A 23,093-nucleotide genomic window follows, 5' to 3' on the forward strand; every position below is an offset into this window, starting at 1 on the left:
AATGAGAAAATTTCAGTGAAGTTGCTTTCCCCTAGGTCCACATTTCCACAATATATGGTCATTGATCTGACATTGCTGATATATTAACTAAATTTATTTAGCAGGGAGGAATGCTGTTTTTCATCTGTCATAAGTACCATTATGCATCTTCTGTGGGTGGGGAAGTCAGAACTGTCTGGGACCAAGTTCATGTGTGAGATCGCAATGGTTCTTGATGGTGGCAGCAATGAAGCAAAGGGATAAATTAGCAGAGATAGTAGGAACTGCTGATGCTGGAGTCTGAGATAACAAGGTGTAGAGCTGGATGAGCACAGCAGGCCAAGCAGCATCAGAGGAGCAGGAAAGCTGACGTTTCGGGTCTGGACCCTTCTTCCATTTCTGAAGGGTGCCTTAGGGCTGGCAGTTTCTATTTTGGGAAATTGGCTCATTGCCGAGGTCAATTTTTTCGATCTTTGTGGTGGCTGAGTCAAGGTCAGAACTTGAATGAATGTGTGTGCAAAATACTTTAAAGTGGAAATGGTGGAAAGGGAGTCATGCAGTCTCCCTTTTTCCTGAGATTCTTGAAACAGCTACAGTCATGTGTAGGTAGCTCAGGTGCAACCATCTGTTATATTTATGCACACAGGAATGCCTTTGTCAGATCAGTATCTTAAGCTGGAAGAAGAACGCAGGCAACAGCAAAAACAGGACAGACAGAAAAAGAAGAAAAAACAGAAGAAAGACAAAGGCAAACGTCGCCATGATTCACTTCATACTGAAAGTGATGAAGACATTACTCCAGTTCATCACGTTGACATTATCACAGAAGAAATGCCTGAGGTTAGTAGTTAAAGGTTCATTTTTGTCGTACTGAAAAGTTAACAGCAAGTATATTTAGATAATGGGCAATTGATGGGACACAATTGGGGAAAAGAAAAAGGACAGTCTAGGCAATAGATAGGCCTTCAAAACTTCCACTTAAAGCAATTTGCATGCTCATAAAAGATCACACGGGATTTCTCTTAATATCAACATGTTATTTGACATTGCACGCAATATGATTAATGTTAACTGATTTTCACTGGCAATATTTTGTATTATGGACCAAGTTAGTGCAGTTTTGAAAAATTATTGCACTATTTTATCTTTGGATGAGATCCTAACCAAAGCAGCCTCTGTCAAGCTAATATGCAAGATCACATCTAAGTCTTCAAAGAATTCAGGTGTTTCCATAAGCGGTTGATTGTGATTGTTTGAGTGCTATTTGGGCAACGTGACCACTGTACAATTCATTTCTCAAATCCGAAACTCTCAATGATTCCTAAAAGTAAATCTTAATGAGTACAGATTAGCTGTCTGCTTGAATCACTGCACATGAAAGTTTTTTTTGTGTAGGATTTTGGCAGATTTATCAGAAAATGATGTATCAAGGCAAGTCTTTTATTTCCCTTTCCTCTATCCTGAATGCTGTTGATGTCATTCTTTTGGACCTTGATCTTTCATTGTGTTTGCTTTCTTGCATTACTAAATCTCAAATTGTACTCACGTGGTGCTGTCATAAATGCACTCTGTCACATATGCATTTGTTTTTATATTTGTGCTCTGATTCTCCTTATCACATGATTGTGAAATACTTTTTCTCATACTTCTGTGTACATTCTCTTCTGTGCTTATGAGTTGGTATGCTTCTCTGTTTAAATTTAGTGAGCTGAAGGAAGGTTTTTACAACTTGAAAGTATCTTAAAATCAAAAATTTTGTTTTGTTTTGGGATAATTTCTAAGTCAGCATGTACCTTACGGTGTTAATTCAGGTTAGAAACAGATGTAGTCAGGATTAAAGACATTACAGACTAACTGAATAAATAAAAGTTAATGGAACAACTGCAGATGTGGAAGACCTGAAACAAAAGCAGAAATTGCTGAAGAAATGTAGCAAGTCTGGTAACATCTGTGGGCAGAAAGCAGAGTTAATGTTCGAGTCCAGTTACCCTTCTGAAGTCCGTTCTAAAAATGTAATATCTCCAAGTTTGCAGACGAGACATAGCTAAGTGGGAGGGTGAACTGTGAGGAGGATGCAGAGATGCTTTGGTATGATTTGGACAAGTTGAGTACATGGGCAAATAAATGGCAGATGAGCTATGATGTGGATAAATGTGGGGTTTTCCACTTTAGTAACAAAAACAGGAATGTAAATTGTTATCTGAATGGCAAGACATTGGAAAACGGCAAGGTGCAGTTAGACCTGAGTGTCCTTGTACACTAATTGGAAGTAAACATGCAGGTGCAGCAGACAGTGAAGAAGGCAAATGGTATTTTGGCCTTCAAAGCTACAGGATTTGAGTATAGGAGCAGTGATGTATTGCTGCAGTTGTACAGAACCTTGGTGAGACCGCACCTGGAGTATTGTGCGTGTTTTTGGTCTCCTTGTCTGATAAAGGAAATACAATTGAAGTTTGAGACTAATTGATTGCTTGGTTGGCTTGACTGATTTATGAGGAGAGACTGGATCAGTTAGGATGTAATTCACTGGAGTTTAGAAAAATGAGGGGGAGATCTCATTGAAACCAGTCGTTTTTTTTTTGTTTTTTTTTTAACAGGCTTAGACTGGGGAGTCCAGAGCTAGGGTCACAGTCTGAGGATATGGGCTTGACCATTTAGGACTGAGATGGGGTGACATTTCTTCACTTGGAGAGTGAAGAGTCTATGGAATTTTCTGCCACAGAAAGTGGTTGAGGCCAAAACATTGAATGTTTTCAAGAAGGAGTTAGATATAGTTCTTGGGGCTAAAAAAATAAGAGGTACAGGGAGAAAGTGGGAGCAGGGTACTGAGTTAGGTGACTGGTCACGATCATATTGATCGAGAGGCTGAATAGCATACTCCTGCTTCTATTTTCTGTTACTGAAGACTGCAATGCTAAAGAAACCCTAGATAAATCTCGTATGTCCACACTACTCTAGATAATGTTTCGTCAAAATCAGACTACACTAATCTGTCCCTTCTTTCCTCCTTGCTCGGTTGCCCTCTTTGCTTTTTCTCTTCCACTATTAATGCACTCAAGAATATTCCCATTAAATAGTTTGTAAATATCTGGTTGGGTTTATTGCCTTTATTCTAGTATATCATTCTCTAGGTCTCAATGTAATGGATTTTTCACAGGTGCTGTCAAATTAATTAACATAGTATTCCATGGTTGTGCGTCAGACTCTTACGTGGGAATAAATTCTCTGGCACAGTCTTCAGCGACATGACATTTTTAAAATGTCTTCCATTGAATTCTGTCCCCCTACATTGCACTATCATCTGGCTGCTTCCATATTACACACGGACATGAATTTGTGCTTCTGTTACAACTTAATATTTGACTGAACCCTAACTAATCCAGTGATGCTCATATTGAATTGAAATTGTGCTGGGGGACATTAGTGACATACAATTATGGTAAGCAGTTATGTTTTGTACTTCTGAAAACTTTCATTGATAACCTATATCTACTGAAATTTATTTCCCCCAGTCTTCAGGTAATTCTTTGTGCTATAGTATTGTGAAATAAAACCTTTTATTCTGAACTCTGCTGCCAGACTTTCTTTTTTTTGTTGTTTGCTTATAGAATGCATTGCCTAGTGATGATGATGATAAAGATCCAAATGATCCATACAAAGCATTGGATATTGATTTGGATAAGTAAGTGTACGTTACTTTGTCACAAAGTCAAAATATTTGTTTTTTTATGCTATTTGTCTTTATTCTGTTGGCAGCTGGCATTTACAAAGGTTGCTTAAGGGAGATTATTACTGGTTCTGGTGCAGTTTTGGGTGATTTATACGGCTGAGATTCAGTTCATCAGCACTCTTGCCTCGGAGTTAAAAATTGAGTTCAATTTTCATTCCAGGACTTCAGCAAAAAAAAAACTGCACGTGACAGTGGTATTGTGGCTTAGGGCGTAGTGCAGTGTTGGAGGTGCTAACCTTTAGATGAAATGTGAAAGCCAAATTTGCACTCAGCTGACTGTATAAGAGCCCATCACATGTCTTGAAGAAAAGCAGAGAAGGTATCCCCCAGTGTCTTGACCAATATGTATCCATCAACAGACATCATTCAGGCAGATAATCTGTTCATCACGTTGCCATATTGTGGAGTTTGCTATGTGTAAGTTTCCTACTTTGCTGCATTGCCAAAGCATTTCATTAGCCGTAAAGTGCTTTGCGATATTCTGCAGTTGTGTGAAGCTCTATGTAATTGCAGGCTTTCTTTTACCAGTACGAGGTCACATCTGTGCCATCCTCAAGTCGTGATGCTCACTATTCTTCAGTGTGTCAGAAAAAGTAAATTTAATGTTAATTCTAATTAATAATTACTCCAGTTTCTTTCACAGACCATTTTAAGTCTTGCCCTTATGTTTACACATTTTTCAACAAAAATAATTGATCTTATACATGCTTTTAGAGTTTGAAATTTAAATAGTTTGAAATAATTGGTTTTAGACCTAGTTCACCCCTCTTGGATTTCTTCTGCCCCTGTCTTTAGATCTGCTGTTTTTCTTTTTCTTTTCCTTTCCCTGCCATTTCATAATTTTTGTAACAGAATTTTGGCTGGCCACGTTTCCCTGCTGGAGATGTTTGGGTTCGTGTTGACTGAGCTGCATGAGCTGACTGTGTTGTTTGTTTGTTTGTTTGTTTTCATTCCTCCCTCGTTTTATCTTGTGCCTGTCTGTTTTCCTTCGGTCCCATCTATTGACCTTTACTGCATTTCCTTTGGCAGCCCAGTCATGAGCAAATGTTGGTCATGGGAAATTACAAAACGCACAAATAATATGAATTGGCATATTTCTATTAAACTGATTTTAAAGGCTTTTTATTGAGCCTTTACTGGTTCTAACAGTTTGACTAAAGTAATTTAAAATTACATAATGTTGCATATTGCAAACAACAAATAATTCAACTAAACTTGAAATGTTTCTCTGAAGTTACATGCGTGCGTTTTCAACTATACATACTGTTGAATGTATTGCTGTAATTTTGGACAGGAATGAAGCTAATTCATGCATGTACAATATTCGTAAAGCAAAGCTTCAGTGTATTAGTCCTACCCCCTATCTTTCTACAAAATCATAATTATAACAAGGTTACATAACTGGGCATATACTTTTCCATGAAAACACTTGATTCTAAATGTAACTATAATAGGAAAATGTATTATACTAACAACTATGTTTTAGCATCAGTGTGTACTGAGTTTTTTAAATGCTCCAAAGTGAACACCACTTTAATTGTTTTTTGAGTTCTGTGATTTCTGTCTCTCTCTTTCGCTCCTTCCACACTTAATATGCCACTCCAACTTTTTTCTGCCATTCTTTCTGTCTTTCTTTCTACTGCTTCCACAACCAACATCTTTGTGTCCCAACAAAAGCCTAAATCCCATGAAAAAAGGAAGGTATGTAAAGTGTAATGCTTTGTGTTTTTAAAATTTACTTGTGAACTTTTGTAAACTTGACTTGGAGATGGGTTTGAGTGTGCTTTTGAAGATTTAACCCTTTGATATTTACCCAGTAATCACATTTGATGAATGGTTAAAACGTTATGTTTGTTGAAGCTGAATATTTGAAAATCTGAAGATATCATGCAGCTCATAGCTGAAATAATCAAACCTGCAATTTCATTAGTCAAAGGGTTAAATGAAAACCTGATTAATCTGCCTACACTTATTGGTGTTTGGTAAAAATTGTACCAGTGAGTTACATGACAAAACTGTGAAAAGTTTGAAATTATTACTTCTTTAAACGCATCTCCCAAAACCACAAAATGGACAGTTTATTGTTGTCACATCTACTCATTAAGTCCAATTTGTTACTTCCTTGTTACAATTTTTTTATTCTTTGTGAAATGGGTATGATGGTATTGAGTTCTCCATTTTTGCAAAATGGACATATTTAAGAACAAAAACAAGGTTCAGATTTTCCCAGCTTAATAAACATCCTTAGCATTCTGGCCTCATTCAGAATTTCTAAATGCTTTTCACAGTTACTGTATGTTAACTAGCTGCCTGTTGCTTTCTGGTCTTATCCAACTTTATAATGTTCCGAAGTCTCTCAGGAAATCTGATCTTTTATTAAACGTGTCAGTGGTGTTAAAATGTTTTATCTTACCTTGCCTTCTCTCTAATGTTTTCTCATAATTAGACCCAGAAGCATCAATGTTCCATTTATAATTGATCAATGATTCAAGTTGTGCCAATTGTTATGTTGCCTGATTTAAGTATTTTATATTGGTCTTATAAATGGAGACTTGGAAAGCTGTGTGGACTAAGAAAACATTCAATTCTCATCAGTAAAAAATTACATATTGGTCAGACTTGATCAGTAACATGTTTTCAGCAGGTTCAAGATTTCTTCTGAATGTGGACATGCAAGTATTATATTGGATTTGTCTATGTGTGTCAGTATACCGGGTTGTTATGTGAATGGAATGTAGAATTTTTTTGACTTGTGATTTGATTAAACTAAAATTATTGAATGGTGATTAGAATCCAGAACTTCCCCAAATCTTTATCATTACCTTCAACCTTTATTGTCATTGAACAGTACAGTTTTATTTCTATGGTATTTTAAAGGCCTTTAACAGATAATGAAAAATTACCTGTTAGAACGCACCGAGTAACTGAAAAGAAAGCGCCAGAAGTTGAAGCTGCCTCCGTAGAGGATAAAAGCAAAAAACCTAAGAAAGCAAAGAAAGAAAAAGACAAAAAGAAAGATAAAGAGAAAAAGGTAAACTGAACTGTTTGCGTTTTGATTAGTTTATGGAACTGTTGTCCTTGAGTATTATTTTGGGTAGGTTAATTTAAGACAAAACAGACTATTTTGCTGGAGCAATATCTTAAGTAATGGATAAACAAGATCTGAACATTGGATAACATCACATAACAAAATCAGATTACCAAAGAGCAGTGAAATATTTCAAACTAGCCCTAGTGCAGCACTTAAGAACTGTCCATTTGGTTTTAGTGGAAATAATTAATTTCCAAGTTACATTGGTGTGGCAGGATGCTAATTTCAAGTTGAAATTCAGGCACATTGTTGGCAGAGACCAGAATGGAGGACCTTTGTTCAACACCAAGCATGTATTAATGATGTTACTATGTCAGTTGATGAATGAATTATGTGAAACAATAACTAAAACTACAGCCTAACATTCTAAATTGCTGGCTGGAAGTCAAAAACTGCTGTACAGTGAACTTTTTTTTGATTGAAAACTTGGGTTTTTCTATCTCTTCCACTTAAGCAGCAGATACGGACATCCTGTTGATAAATAGGAATTTTGTTGAGGACTTTAGCCTACTGCTTGGGAGGAATTTAATCATGTTCTGCACAAATATGATGGCTTTATATTTCTTGGCTATCTGTTCTCTTGGTACAGAAAAGTAAAGAGAAAGTCAGCAAAAAGCACAAGTCTTCTGAAAATGCAGAACATGAACATGATACACCTAAAGAAGAAATTATTGCACCTACATCCCAAGAGGAAGAAAATGAAAAGCCCACAGGAGAGGTTAGTACTGCAGTGAATGTTTTATTTAATGGTTTTTATTGAACTGAAAAAGAACATTGGTTGCCCTTAATCAATGATGGCCATCTGTTGCACGCACAGTCATTTGTGCATTCTAACATGACTGTGGCTGAAAGAGCAGGTGAGAGGCTGGGAATTCAAAGGTGAGCAGTTCAGCTGCTGATTGCAGTTCCATCTAACATAACTGCCTAGTTGCAGACCTGCATGGTTTTCTACAGGAAGGAGGAACTGTCTGATTTTTGTAGTGACAGAAGTCTTTCTAACCTGTCTTTTCTCATTTGCTGCTTTGAGATAGGATGTCAGTGACTTTTGCGAAAAGGACCCCAGTAAATAAATACCAAATAGAAGAAAGTACTCCTTTGGAATAAGTTAATTAGTCATTTGGTTTCGCACTGTGGCTCTCCTCTGATTCAACAGGTTGTAGGTTCATGTCTTATTCCAACCCTTGAGCTTACATTCCAGGCTGATGCTTCTTTGTTATTGTCGTCTTTGGGATGACCTACAAAATTGAACATTTGTTTGTTCGTGCTGGTGGTTATGATAGTTACCCTGACAAAAATAAGTCCTTCAGCCTTGCAGTCTTCCAAACACTTGTTTCCTCCAATCTGACCCCTTAGGCATGCCTATGTTCCTGTTCCGTTCCATCATGATAGAAACTGTTGTCGACAGTGCTGACAGAGATAATTCAACAGCAATATCCTGCTGCTCAGGCACTTCCAGAACTGCTGCTCAAACCATCTCCCTAGCCCCACACAGTGAACATCTGAGTTTCCGTTATCAGAAACAGAACTGGACCAGCCATATATACCGTGGCTGAAACAGCAGGTGAGAGGCTGGGAAGTCAAAGGTGAGCAGTTCAGCTGCTAATTGCAGTTCCATCTAACCCATGCAGCCAGGTACCAGTCGATTTAAGTGCCAATCGTTTGATTGCAAATGTTGCTCACTTGGTGTCACTTGCCACTTCCTTTCTGAACCCTCCTGGTCACCTCTCCCGCTTTGCCATTGTCATTGACCTTTCTTCTTGCCAGTTTGCTCCCGAGTGCTTCTCCCCATGCACTGTTTACTTCGTGCCTTACCACTTTTCTCTCCCAAATACTGCAGCTTAACACGTACAGAGAAATTCAAACAGCCAGTTAATTGTTGGGAGGTTGATATGATAGAATCCCACATTTTGTAAAGTTTTAATCTAACAAATGAATAAAACAGTCACTTGGTGGTACAGGATTTGAATATTGCTGAAACTAAGTATGTTGCTGAATATTTGAGATTTATGACCTGTGCACCTGCCATTCCAACATCACCGAAATTCTGTTTCTGTCGCAACCCTACCTTCTCCAGCCAGATTTGTATAGTCAGTAACATTGCCCTATTCAGTGATCTTTTACAAAGGGCCTGAGCTATTTGCCCACCTTGAAAACATCACCCAGAAATAGAACACAAGTTATCCTACAGAACAATGTCCAAACCTACAAATGAGTCAAAAGCTACCACATTTGGATGTGGAAGGTATTCAGCCTATTTCAAATTATGCTGGAAAGGCATGGTATCTCAAAATTTGAAAAGGCTTAGCAAGCGGTCTCGCCCTATCACTCACAGTTGAGCAATGTCTGTCTGTCCAAAAAAGATGTTCTACCTTTGTCTAATGAGTCCTGTTGTATGAGTTCTGTACCGGTGTGATGGCAGGTACATTGGCCTTATGTCCCATGTATTTGCCACTTATCAAACATGTTCCTAGGGTTGTCACAAGAGGCAAACATAGATTGTACTCAACCAGATCTAACTTATGAAGCCTTCAAGTTGGAGACTTCTGTTGAGTTAGATTCCACATTTTGGCAACACTTATAGAACAATCCTAGTACGTCAATAGCTACATTAACACCCAATTTAAGATCAGGTGGGCTCATAACATGACTCATTTACATTTGAAGGAAAAAACATGGATGAGTATGCAAACAAAAGAAATGTGTTCAAATGTTGTGCTTTATTTTGCGTTCCCCTGGAGCGTGGGAATTCTGTAATTTCCCACTGCTTTCTCCTTGGTAATGTCTTGGCTAATCAGAGTCAACCTACCAAACAATCAACAGCCCTTTTCTCTTTGTCTAAACCATTTATGATCATTCAAAATTTAGCATTGTAGGTGTACCATGTTGAGCTCAAGACCAACTTTGGCAACATGTCTGTCTTGTCAACAAAAGACTAAAAGCACTGTTGACTGAACACTTTCTTTGTAGGTAACTTGCAGTATAAAACATAAAACAGAACTTAGTGCAAGCACAAAATCACTTCTCAGACATGGCTTACACTGTCCTTTCAAGTAGGTATTGAACTATCCTGGAAACATTTTGTTTTTTCCCATTCTCACTCTTGGGACTTTGAATCTGAAATCTGTCTTTTACTAATTTCTTTGCTCCAGAGAGCATCTTGCTGCTTATTCTATTCTTCCCTTGGATCCTGAAGACTAACTTGTGTGTGATTTTTAGGATATCTTAATTCCTTTTCAAGCCCCATTTCCATGACTACATGACTTGTATAGGCTTCATCCAAGTAAAAATTTTAGCTTGCTGTCCCAACTCTTATCCAGGAAACAAATGGACACTTTAATGCATAATTGTTTAAAGTACTTTTCTAGGACTTTGGGGATTGACTCACTATTAGCACAGTGACTGCTGTAGGATTCTGGTTTGCACTCAGTAATTTACTGATTTTAGGTGGTCCAAATTACCCCAGATCCCTGGCTCTAGACACGGGATTTATTTAGAGAATGTGAAATGAAGAAGCTGGTAGACGGGTGTTTCAAGGCAAAAGAATCTCCATGCTTATTTAAATATAAAAGGTAAGTATAATATAAGAAATAAAAGTAAATGCAACAAAGTGAAGTCAACACTATCAATTACAGAGGGCAGTAATGAAATACCCCATTAAATTAAACACAGATTAAACATTTTAGAAGCTAAATAGCTTTTTTTACATCATAAACTTTAATCAGGCTTCCTATCGTTGGGGTCCCATGCGCTGTCACCACCACCTTCTCGTCCCTGCTAGCTATGTCAGAAACGTTGGGGAGAGGAGTTTAAGCTCACTACTGACGAATAAGTGGTTTTAAAGTGTGCCTGGTTGGTGAGGTTCTGCTGTCAATTCTCTTGGATTGAAACAGGCCTGTGTCTGGAAGCTGTCGACTGGATACCGCCCCCTCGCTCGTGCTCGTCCTTTGTTGCGATGATGCCTTTGGTTTGGCTTCCTGGTTCAGCTTCTCTGTTTTGCCTCTGTGGTCCTTGGTTCAGAATGGCCGAACCCCACCCACCTCTGATAATTAAACTAAAACACAGGCCCCAATCTGCTGATGGGATTAGAGGTTCCCTACTAATAATTACCCCCAAAACACCCAGAAAAGCTATCTTTTCCCCTCATAATTTAAGAGTAGTTTAAAGAAAATTCCTGATCTCCATTTGACAAGTAACCAGAAAGTATTTATTTATTTATCCCAACAACAAACAAATTAACAAAATTACTAACAAACCGACAAATCCCTTTAGACTAGTAACTACTCCCTAACTGGTCTAAATTCTGCTGGAATGCTGTTTAAATAAAGACCAGTCCCACTAATATAAACCCAATTAATAAGAAGCAATAAATTATAATTTACTCTCTCCAAGTTTGCACAGACTGTCTTCTGGAATATTCTGTCGTCTCTGGTCTCTTCACAAACGCTTTTCTTCCACTAATTCTGCTGTCAGGGATGTTTTATTTCTATAATTTCTTCAATGAGGACTTTGAGCTAAAATACCGTGGTACCTTCGATTAATTAGATGGGCTTTCTGTAAGAGCTGAATGGTGCTAACTGGCAGGTGACTAGTCTCTCTTTTTAGATGGCAGTTGGCTCTTTCCAATTTTCCAAATGCCCTCGCCTTATATACTCGTAATGACGTAATCCAAATTGTTATAATATGATTTGGTTTCAGGTTGTCAACGCCATCAGTTTTTAAACTCAGTTGGCTTTGAATTGCTGAGTTTGGTTTTAAGTTAATTGGCCGAATTCAAATTTGGTGTCACAGCATCAAAACAAGACTATTGTTTTGCCTGCCACCTGTAAGACATTTTTGACATCTTGTTTCACTTTTTGAGACTCTATTGGCAATTTTAGCTGCTGCGCACAGACATAGACATTTTTAAAAAATGTCCAAGTACAAAGCACATATCTGTTAAATACAGTCAGATTATACAGTCAGTCATAGGAACCACCTATTTTAGCTTCCTGCGTTCCACTTCACAATTACTGTACCCAGCTTTGTAACAGTTCTGGAAGCCTGTGGGGAAGCTGTTTGTGCAGAAGCTGTTGTTGCAGAAGGCTCTCTTCTCAGGTCATTATCAGCGCTAGCAGTTGTACAGACTGTGTGCCCCATTATCTCTACTCAAATCTGTGTTGCCATTGTGTTTGTGATGTTTCTTCTGAAGTCGATTATTTCCTGATCGTTAAGACTTTGTGTGAATCGATTTCAATTGAAACTGAATGTTTATCTGTGTAGGCCCTATACTGTCTGTGCTGGGTAGCCTGAGGTGTAAAAGTTAGTTTCATTCTAGAGTATAAGATAACAAGGTGTAGAGCTGGATGAACACAACAGGCCAAGCAGCATCAGAGGAGCAGGAAGGCTGACGTTTTGGGCCTAGACCCTTCTTCAGAAATCTCTGAATTTTCTGAAGGGTCTAGGCCCGAAACGTCAGCCTTCCTGCTCCTCTGACGCTGCTTGGCCTGCTGTGTTCATCCAGCTCTACACCTTATTAGCTCAGATTCTCCAGCATCTGCAGTTCCTGCTATCTCTCTTCATTCTAGAGTGTTAAGTTTGGTTGATTGTTCTCTTGGTATGGAGGCCTAAATTGGAGTCGCAGGCTGAACAATGGTTCCAAGCAGCCACCTTTTTGTGTGTGTATTTTTCCCAGACCTCAGCCCAGCTGTCCCCTTACTTTTAAAAGTTTTGAAAAGTCCAGGAGTCTTGTCCAGTATTTTTGATGGGGATTTTTGCTTGATCCTACATATCACAGTCTGGGGGTGATTTGAGCCACCTAAAATCAGCAAATTACTGAGTTGCAACCGGAACTCTACACTGCAGTCTCTCCCTGAACAGATCCGATGCCAGTGTTCTGACCTGAATAGTGCAGGTGAGAGTCAAGCAGCTTTGATAGTTATTTTATTTTTAAGAAAGAAAATATGGATTGTAACATTTCTGTAGCAAGCCTAGAGTTTTACAAACCAGTGAAGGCGCTGAGGTAGGAGTTCCAACAAATGACGGCAAATTGGCTGAAGGAGTAGCCACTGCATAGTGGAACAAGTGAAGGAAAAAGGGCTAGTATTGAGAAGCAAGGGACAGTGGCGTTTGACAAATTGTGTCAAAAACACTTGTAAATTTGTTTCAGCTTTTCCTTGAAACTTAAGGATATGAAAGTGAGATAAAGGTTTCTAATTTAGAATTTTTATCTTTCTAAATTCTTTTAAAAGAAATTTCATTTAGCTGTGTTGGAATTTAGAAACACAGGTTTATTATTCACTTTAATATCTTAATTTTCCTTTTCTGAAAAGGAAGATCCAATTGAGTCTAACTCCAGCTTCTACATTCACTTTACGTAAGGTCCGCTTATTACTTTTAATTCCTGATTTTGAAACATTGATTTTGATTATAACCTTGCTGGATTTTTTTACTTTTGTTAAGGCATCAGATCTGGACTTCTGGTTGTCTCCTGCTCCCGTACAAAGTAAACCGCAGGTATGTATATTCAGAGTCGTGTTCATGTATTAATCTTACACTCGTTTTAGACCAAGCACCTAAGCTAAATAATTTGCAAAGTATTCCATGAAACTTAAAACCACATCTCAAATAAAGCTGGCCTTATTTCTTGTGCTTAGTTTTCAGAATGGTGCATAGTGTCTGTATTTCTTTGTTTTACAAGTGTTTGCAGTCTTGAGAGAAAATGTAAGATTATTGACAGCACCAGATACAACCAAAGCAAATTGTGATGTGAAAGGCTACAAAAGAATATTAGGCTAGCTGAATTGGTCCTGCCAGTTCTGTGTAGAAACACATTAAGTAATTATATTTGGCTTGATGTGGAAATAAATAGTTGGACTTTGAGCTACAACTGGGGTGTTTTCTGTGCTTAAGTACAGGACTTCCTAAAGTGGGGGACTGGACCACAAGTGTTGTGAACTTCAGTTTTGGGGTCACGAGCCCCAGTCTCAAAGGTTGTCTCCTCCTGCCCCACAACTACTCACCATTGAGTCAAGACTATATTCAGTGCACAAAGTAGAATCACAGTACAACATGTTTGGGAAGCACTGGTTTTGTAAATTCAATTATCAGAAGATATTAAATTAAGGAAGAATTGCTCCAAGTAGAGGTTCGTGTTTTGTCAGGATATCTTAGAATTTGGGTATTGCTTCCACCAGAGTTGAAAAGTTGAGAGCAACTTGATAAGTATTCAAATATCTGAAACATTATTTTGATAAATAATGGAATGTTTGCACTTTACCTTGACAAGCAAGGGCATAAATGATAGGGTAACAGCATTGAAAAGAAAGTTGAAAACATTTCTGCACAAACTGTGGTAGGAACATACAATAAACAATTGCCACAGGATTGTCAATTACTGTGAAAATGAATCAATATCTTGAAAAAGCATGAAAGAATATTGGCAGTAAACAGGATAGTAGCATTACACTAAGTGGCTGATGGAAAGGAACAGGATGCTGAAGAAGGGTCCTGACCTGAAACGTCAGCTTTCCTGTTCCTCTGATGCTGCCTGGCCTGCTGTGTTCCTCCAACTCCACACTGTTATCTCTGACTCCAGCATCTGCAGTTCTTGCTATCCCAGGATGCGCGGAGACTTGATTTTTCCATTGTTGAGCTGTAATAATTTGAATAATGCTTTTGTGTATGGATGGCAAGAATGATCATTTGCCAGTTTAGTTTTTCTTTGAAGTGTGAATTTAGTGATGCACTGTTTTTGTATAAGGAGAGAAAGAACTTTACTCCCAGTATTTGCAGGTAGTCTTTGATCTATGCTGAAGTGCTTGTATCTAAACAGCTTTTAATATAGTGGGATGCTTATGTTCCCTAGAGAATAAGTGCAATCAAGTGAAGGATTTGCACTCTGGTATTAATATTTCTGGCACAGCATCAGGCAGTGACATGTTAGTTGTGGTACTCAACTAGCGACTCGGATGTTGAGTTCAAATTCTATTATGACAAGTTGTGAAATTCAGTGCGATAAATCTCAACAGCAAATCAGATGTGAAGAAAATAATGCTGTGAGAACTGTCAGCTTATTATAACAACCCAAATGATTTTGTTCTGTTCCTCAAGGAAAAACACCCACGAGCCTAGTAAACAAAAGTAGGGGTAATAGATGTAGCCTTGCAGCTATCTCCCATAATCTTGGAAAACATGTCTTTGAACCTTGCTGCCATTAGAAATAAGACAGTCTAGATCTTGATTTACAGTTGCGTAGATTGATTTCTTTTGAGAACTGAAGTCAAGAAAAATTGTAATGTGGATGACATTAAGTAGTTTAAAGCTTTGGTATCTGTTTGCAGCAAGAACTGCTTAGGAACGAAGTGGCTTCTGAACTTCAAGAGACATTAAAAGAAAATGACAAGAAAGAGGATGCAGTAAGTACTTAATGTACAGAGACTTAGTTGACATCGAGCTGTGTCTTTAAACAAGATACCTATGAGGGGTTTCCGTATTATTTTGGTGCTGTTCCGTCAAGTATAAATACTCTCTGCAGTTTATCAAGTTGAGTTAACCATCCTGGGATTCTTACGATGTTGAAGTTTGCCATTCTGTCATTAGTACTTCTCATCTAAGTAACCTTTTTTAATAATGTATATTCTGTTATAAGATTTTGCTCCTTTCAGCAGTTGTTCGTTGCAAAGAGCTGTTATTTAAGGCATCAACACTTTGTGATGGGGAGGCAATGGCCTGCTAGTATTATCACTGGACTATAAAATCCAGAAACTCAATTCATGCTCTAGGGACTTGGGTTCAAATCCTGCAATGGCAAATGGTGAAATTTGAATTCAATAAAAAATCTGGCATTAAGGGTCTAATGATAACCACGAATCCATTGTCAATTGTCGGAAAAAACCCCTCTGGATTATTAATGTCCTTGAGGGAAGGAAACTGCCATCCTTAACTGGTCTGGCCTACTTGTGACTCCAGACCCACAGCAATGTGGTTGACTCTGGGTCTTTGTCCAACTGCCCCTTTCTTTTTATGCCCTTGATGACCTAGCAATATTTCTTACAATAGGATTGGTTGTACCTTGTCACAGCCATCAGATTTAAATTTAATCGGTTTTGGGTATCTAAGTGTCTGGTTCAAATAGGATAAATTCAAAAGCTTGTTGTCTTGATAAAAACTGCTGCTTAGCCTGCTAACTGTACAGCCTTTCAATACAAATGTTTCAATTTGTCTGTGTTCTTGCAAACTTTCAAGCTGCTGCTCACATCCATTTTAAATCTAAGCACAGAAAAGGCATATGATGTTTTAAAAGGACCACGCAATACTTCACCCCCGTGGTATTTTACAAACACCAAATTCTAACTTCCTGCCTCCCAATCCACAAATACTCTACCCAACTCCGCAACACAGTTTCCCTAATGAGGAGGAGATCACACTGTGAGCAGCAAATAAGTACAACTGAAATAAGTACAAGGAAATTTGCTGCTTCATCTGGAAAGTGTGGTTTGGGCCTTGGAGAGGGAGACAGTTCAAGGGCAAGTGTTACACCTCCAGCGATTTCATGGGAAGTTGCCACAGAGAACAGGACAGATTCGGTATTGAGGGTGATACAGTGGGCCAGACTGTTGCAGTGGGAACAGACCCCTTGATGTAAACTCTTAGCACAGGTGCTGCCAGAGACGCTGAGTTTCTCCTGTGCCGTCTGTTTTTATTTCCCTCTAATGACCTTTGCTGTGTGTAGCCCATTTGTTGCATTGCTCAGTCCCTCCAAGATTGTTCTGTCTGTGTGCTGATGTGGACAACTGTTTGTGCATACTGTTTGTTCCCTGCACAGTACTTGTGTGGCTGCATGGCAAACAGGCATCGACACAGTTTACAGGACAGTCTAGTCATACACCATCTGTGTTGGCTAATTAAACAAGCGCAAACCAAACTTAAATTTGTAGGGGAGGGGGAAAAAAACTCTAGTGATGCTTCATGGAAGTTTGACCAGACCATTAATACTGAAACTAAAGTACCATGTAATAGCAGTGACCAAAGTTTTTTAAAGGGAAATTTTCAACGAGGACTAGGTTGAGAAACATGAAAAATAGAGGGAATTTCAGAGTATAGTGCAGAAATAGGGTCTTGATACCAAGTAGTGTCTCAAGCCATGATACTGGGGTTTAGAGCATCAAGATAGTAGTGGCTGCTGTGGACCGCAGCTGAGAGCTATTTCAATACCCGGGTTTGTTTTTCGTACTGGTGGGCCTGGCCTAATCGGATGTGTTCTGGGCCTATTTGCTGCTGAAAATAAATGCCTGTGAAAAGGTAGGCTGTTCATCTTTTCTTTGTGAAAACACCTTTTTGATAGTGTTTTTTTTTTTTTTTTTTTTTTTTTTTTTTTTTTTTTTTTCCCCCCCCAGTACTCAACTCCTGGATTCTCTTTCCCCTTCCAACAACTCACCTGAAGCCTCCGTGTGGAGCTGGAGGAACAAAGCAGGCCAAACAGCAAGAGAGGAGCAGGAAAGCTGACATTTCGGGTCTGAACCCTCCATTTCTGAAGAAGGGTCCCGCCCCAAAACATCAGCTTTCCTGCTCCTCTGATGCTGCCTGGCCTGCTGTGTTCTTCCAGCTCCACACTGTTAGCTCAGACTCCAGCATTGGCAGTTCTTACTATCTCTGACTGAAGACTCTTCTTCCACACAGCCAGCTCATCAGCATGCAAAGCCACCAAATTTTCACTATGTAGTCACATAACATACGAAGCATTAAAAGGGGTCACACCAGGGAAAATGCTTGGGAAGCATTGCTGTACCACCTCTGACTAAGGCCAAGGCCGTCAGTAGCAGGGCAAAAGGGGCTCAGGATCAATGGGCCAGAGTCTGGACCCAAGAATTGTGGAGATGAGAGGTATTGGTTTGCTGGAGAATACTAAAGTGAAGGTATATCAACAGAAAGTGGGTCCCATGATTTTTTTCTCGGAGAGTGAAGAATTGGTGGCATAGATCCAAGTCTGGCTGTTTCATAAATTGACATTACTAAATGTGGATTATGGCTTTTAATTTCACAAATAAGGCAAATCAGTTTTAAATAGGCCCTATATTACAATTTTCTGATTGCTGTGCCGCTACTGCTTTAGAAATCATCGAAGCATAAAAAGAAGAAACACAAAGAAAAATCAAAAGAAGAAAAGAAATCCAAGAAAAAGAAACACCACAGTGAAGAAGAGGCTCCAGAATCTGTTCAGAATGGTAGCTTGGAGGATGAGCCCTTACCGGTATGCTAATTTGTACACTAGTAGGTTTTCAGGTTGTGGCTGATCCTTTTGCAGAAGGGTATCAAAACAAAAATGATTGAATCACTGTTGTGTTTTGTTGCTGTTGCCATGCTGTAAGACCTTTTTGATACTTGTTTCCTGTTAGATGTAGGAAACCTTTTCAACCTTGTAAATTTGCAAACTATAATGAATTCACAATTGAATTATCAAGCATCATTGTTACAAGTCATCATTACAAATAGCCTTCAGGTTAATTAGCTCATTTTAAAAGTTTTATTTGGGGCCTACCCTTCTTTCTGGCCCACTGTCTGTCTGTCTGTCTGTCTGCAAAGTGCATGCAGTTGAGGGGGTGGGAATGATAACACATTCACTTGCATTCTTTCATAGCCATTAACTCTGGCCTAGTGATGATTTTTCAACTAATTTAATGTCCAAATTAAGCCCAAAAGTGTGGGTATGCAAAAGAAGACACAGTATTGACTACTTAATTCTAGTAAACAGAACCAAAGATGAGTCACTCTTAAAGTTTATTCCTCTGTAGGAAGATTTTAATGTGTAGCAACCAGGTTTCAAACATATATGCCTGCCTTGAATGTTTTGTTCCAAGTATGCAAATCATCAGAACTAAGTAAGTTTAATAATATAAAATATGGTAATAGTGATTGGAAAAAAAAATACAGACAGTCAGAGCTTCTGTAAAAGCATATAAAGTAAAGAACCCATGGTGACCATGGGCATCTTAAAGAATGAGTGTGGCAAGGAATAATGGGGAACCTGGAAATAGAGGAGTTGAATAAATGCTTTGCAATTGTCTTCATGGTACAAGATGCTAATGCCATTCCAAAAATACTAAATAATCAAGGGGTTAAATGTGTGGGGGATAGAGGAGGAAACAAATACTGTAACTATCACTATAACAAAGCCCTAAGGAAATAGCAATAGCCCTATGAGGCTATTGGCCAATAAATCCCCTGGACTTAATGGGTTGCATCTTCGGATATTAAAGGGAGTAGATAGAGATGGAGCATGTACTGGTTGTAATCTTCCAAAACTCTCTAAATTGTGAAAATATCCCAAGGTTTGGAAATTTGTCAATGCAAGCACCCTTTTTCAAAAAGGGAGAGAGACAAAAACAGTCACTAAAAAGTTACTTTGTATTAGGGTGTAGTAGCAGAGCGTTTAGCAATGCAAAATATAATCAAGCTGAGTCAGCATTGCTTCACGAAGAGGAAATCTTATCTGACTGTATTGGGATTCTTTGAAGAGGTAACAAGCAAGTATTTGTTAAGGTACTAATTGTCAGGTTATTTAAGAGTAAGAGCCCAGGGTGTTGAGTGTACATTAACATGGATAGAGGATTAGCAAACTAACAGAAGGCAACGTTGGGATAAGGGGGCATTTTAAAGGTGGCAATCGGTAACAAGTGGAGTGCCACAAGGATCAGTGCACTGCAACAATTATTTACTGTATATTAATAACTTGGATGTGGAATGTGAATGTACAATAACAAAGTTTGTGAATGATGTACAACAGGTGGGAGAGCAAGTAGTAAGAAAGACAGTCTACACAGATGTACAGTGTTAAGTCAGTGGGGAAAAAACTGACGTGGAAAACTGAGGTTATTCATTTTGGCAGACGAGAGGTGGGGCTGTTTCATATAGGAGTGTGCTTCACACTCTTATACAAGCAATAGGTAACCTGTAACCTGTTGTTAGATATTGTATTGTCAGAGTCAATACAGTATGGAGCTAGAGGCTGACAACAGGTCAACCAGCATAGAGGAGCAGGAAAGTCAACGTTTTGGGTTTACATGCTGTATTGACTCTACCTGCCAGTCATTTTTATATTTTTGTTTGTAGTTTTGTATATCCTTACCAATTCTTCTTCTTTTAAATATTTTTTAGCCAATGTCCAACTACTGCCTTCTAGCAGAAGATTCCTATGTTAAAATGGTGAGTACCATAATACTTCAATTTACATTGTCGTGCAAGTTGCATTTAAATGAAGCATTATTTATTTTGAAATAAATCCAGAATAAGATTTCCTCAGTTTTGCTCTAAGTTGCCTCATTTTATCCCTCATTTATCATTGTTTGAATTTCTAGCATCTGCAGATGAGAAAACTACATGGTTTAGGCCATGGCTTGTTCTAGGAATGTGTGATCAGATTTCATACAGTTGCAGCTCACAGATTATTTTTTAATGAACACGATCCTATTGCGTTCTTTCAGTGTAACGAATATGGTGAGATTGTGTTGCGCATAAAATGGTTCCCAAAATTAGAATCTCAGTAAATTCTATCTTCAGTGTATATGACCATCTATTTGCAAACAAAATGATTAATTTTTCTCCCACCCCAGAATTACAAAATTGCAAAAAGCACGTAAATCAACAGAAATGTGTCAGTCAAGCACAATTCATACACCTGGTAAACATCACAAGATGTACTTGTATGTCTCTTTACACTCGACACTGAAATATTTATAAAAGAGGAAAAGATTGCTTCAAAGATTTGAGTCCTTGCCTGAATTGTGGGTGTGGCAGGCAAAGGGATTGTTCCTCAACTATGTAGTTTGAGAAAACCGGAGGTTGATCATCCACTCCTCTGATTTATTTCCTCTTGGACTGCAGTATTTCACAGTTCAGCCAAATTTTATCAATTTTGAAAGAGCTTTCTATACTTTCAGTTTGACAAATCGTCTTACTTCCTTCTTTCTGTGTATTTTATGATGCGCTGACAGTGACCTGCAGTGCCGGTTGGGCCTGTAGGTGGTGCTGTGATCACCATTTTCCGTATTAAACTCTGGCCTGTATTGTCAAGTGCAGTTTTATATGTACTGAAATAACTCCATAACAGACAGCAGTATTTTCAAGTATGCTGTGCTAATTTAGGAAATCTTTTGGTAATGCATCAGTACAGAGAACCCCTCTACTAACTGTCTGAAAAAGTGCAGTCTGGAATTTTAAATGGTGCCACGTTCAACAGCTTTCTCAGAGCTTGCCAACTACCCCCCACCAATGTCAACTTTTCCCAGGATTCAAAGGCACACCTCCCACCTCCACCCACCCAAGCTAAAGGAAACTGCACTGCAGAGGACAATTCCAACTAATTAGAATAGAAAAGTTTTCTTACCCAACGTGAGAGAGTGACCAGAACAGAAGTAGGAGAGGCCCCAGAACAGGTAATGGAATTAAAAATACACAAAAAAAAGTAAGGCCAGCACAATGGCTCAGTGGCTAGCACTACTGCTTCACAGCGCCAGGGACCCAGTTTGATTCCAGCCTTGGCCAACTGTCTGTGCAGAGTTTGCACGTTCTCCCTGTGTCTGTGTGGATTTCCACCAGGTTAATCGGGTTTCCTCCCTCAGTCCACAGATGTGCAAGTTATGTAGATTAGCATGGTTAATGCGGGGTATGGGAGAGAGTCCGGGTGGGATGCTGTTCAGAGGGTCGATGCAGACTTAATGGGTCAAATGCACTGTAGGGATTCTAAGATTTCTGTTCCGTACTTCTACGATTGAGTGAGAAGTTCAGAAATTTCCTTTTCCCACTTCACCCTAAATCACACCAAGTCATGTCTCTGGTAGTTCAATGAACTCAATATAAAGTCTTCATAAATAAACTAAACCCTCATGATCAGCACCATGTTTAGACACAATTGGAGTTGAATAAAGCTGATGCAAAATTTCCACTGCCAGCTCCCTTCTGCCATCCACCTGGACCCTTGTTAATAAACTAACTGCTTAGCACTGACTATGAACCCTACTAACACTCAGGCTGGTCCTTTTCTCCATTCTGTTCCATGTTATTTTCTTTCCCTTTCCCCTTTTGTTCCGCTCCTTAGCCATGTACTGTACTTGGTCGTTATTCACCTTGTGCAATGTCACAGGTGATTGAGTAACTTATTAAATATGTTGAATGTTTCTGTAGTATGACATGATTATTTAAAAACATACTGCTTTGAACTGTTTACTAGATGTATGATGTTCAAGGAAACCTTCAGGATGGAAGTCAAGTTGTTGTATCGGTTATCTTCGAAAATCAAAGTAGTGGTTATCTTAAATCAATGGAGTTCAATGTTTTAGATTCTCTCAACACTAAACTGGTTCGACCAGAAGGATCTTCTATACATGATGGTATATCAGTTCCTTTCCAGCTTCCACCAGGTAAGACGTTTCATTGCTATGGCATGATCAGTCATGTTGTTGTTTTACTTTCAGGCTTATTTTCAGGTAGTTTCTAACTATTTTAGCAGTGCTGTAGAATTTAGTTGATAAACATAGCAAACTTAACAAATTAAATGCTTGAAGAACAAACAACAAGCAATGTACAATTACAAAGCAAGTTTTAAAACAAAAGCAGCATCTGCCAGAAATCTGAAAAAACCAAAAGCCCAATCATCATCATCTGTTGAAAAGTTAGCTTTAATTTGGTCTGTCACAGGATGACATTGCTTTATGGATTTTTACTGCCCTGTGATTTTCACCAATTTCTCATTTAATTTTGATATTCCAACAGAGTTTTGCATTTTCTTATTTGTTCAAATAAGAACTTTTAAATTGTCATAGCTAAGTTGCTACTTGTGTCACCTGTATGACTGTGTCACCTTTTATGCAAATTTGGTAGCATTTGTATTTTTTTTTAGAATCATAGAATAGAATCATAGTATCCCTAGTGTGGAAACAGGCCCTTCGGCCCAACAAGTCCACACTGACCCTAAGAACATCCCACCCAAACCCATCCCCCTAACCTTAAACATCCTTGAACACTGGGCAATTTAGCATTGCCAATCCACCTAACCTGCATATCTTTGGACTGTGGGAGGAAACCGGAGCACCTGGAGAAAACCTACGCAGACACGGAGAATGTGCAAACTCCACACAGACAGTCGCCCAAGGGTAGAATCGAACTCGGGTCCCTGGCGCTGTGAGGCAGCAGTGTGGGCGTCGCTGGAAGGGCAGCATTTATTGCCCATCCCTAGTTGCCCAGAGGGCTGTTAAGTGTCAACCACAATGCTGTGTGCCTGGAGTCATATGTAGGCCAGGCCAGGCAAGGATGGCAGTTTCC

General features: G+C 38.8%; 1 protein-coding gene across 1 annotated transcript in view; it reads left to right on the forward strand.

The window, feature by feature from the left end:
* Positions 1-23,093, forward strand: part of sf3a2 (splicing factor 3a, subunit 2) — a 153,327-nt gene that overhangs the window by 119,425 nt on the left and 10,809 nt on the right. Inside the window, exons 12-20 of the mRNA XM_048613918.1 lie at positions 626-819; positions 3,588-3,661; positions 6,587-6,740; positions 7,390-7,518; positions 13,239-13,292; positions 15,119-15,193; positions 17,890-18,027; positions 19,932-19,979; positions 22,003-22,192. Coding sequence (XP_048469875.1) covers positions 626-819; positions 3,588-3,661; positions 6,587-6,740; positions 7,390-7,518; positions 13,239-13,292; positions 15,119-15,193; positions 17,890-18,027; positions 19,932-19,979; positions 22,003-22,192 — 1,056 coding nt within the window. The remainder of the gene's footprint in view (positions 1-625; positions 820-3,587; positions 3,662-6,586; positions 6,741-7,389; positions 7,519-13,238; positions 13,293-15,118; positions 15,194-17,889; positions 18,028-19,931; positions 19,980-22,002; positions 22,193-23,093) is intronic.

This window comes from Rhincodon typus, chromosome 29, assembly GCF_021869965.1.
Source record: "Rhincodon typus isolate 14 chromosome 29, sRhiTyp1.1, whole genome shotgun sequence".
In the NCBI taxonomy this organism is placed as follows: domain Eukaryota; kingdom Metazoa; phylum Chordata; class Chondrichthyes; order Orectolobiformes; family Rhincodontidae; genus Rhincodon; species Rhincodon typus.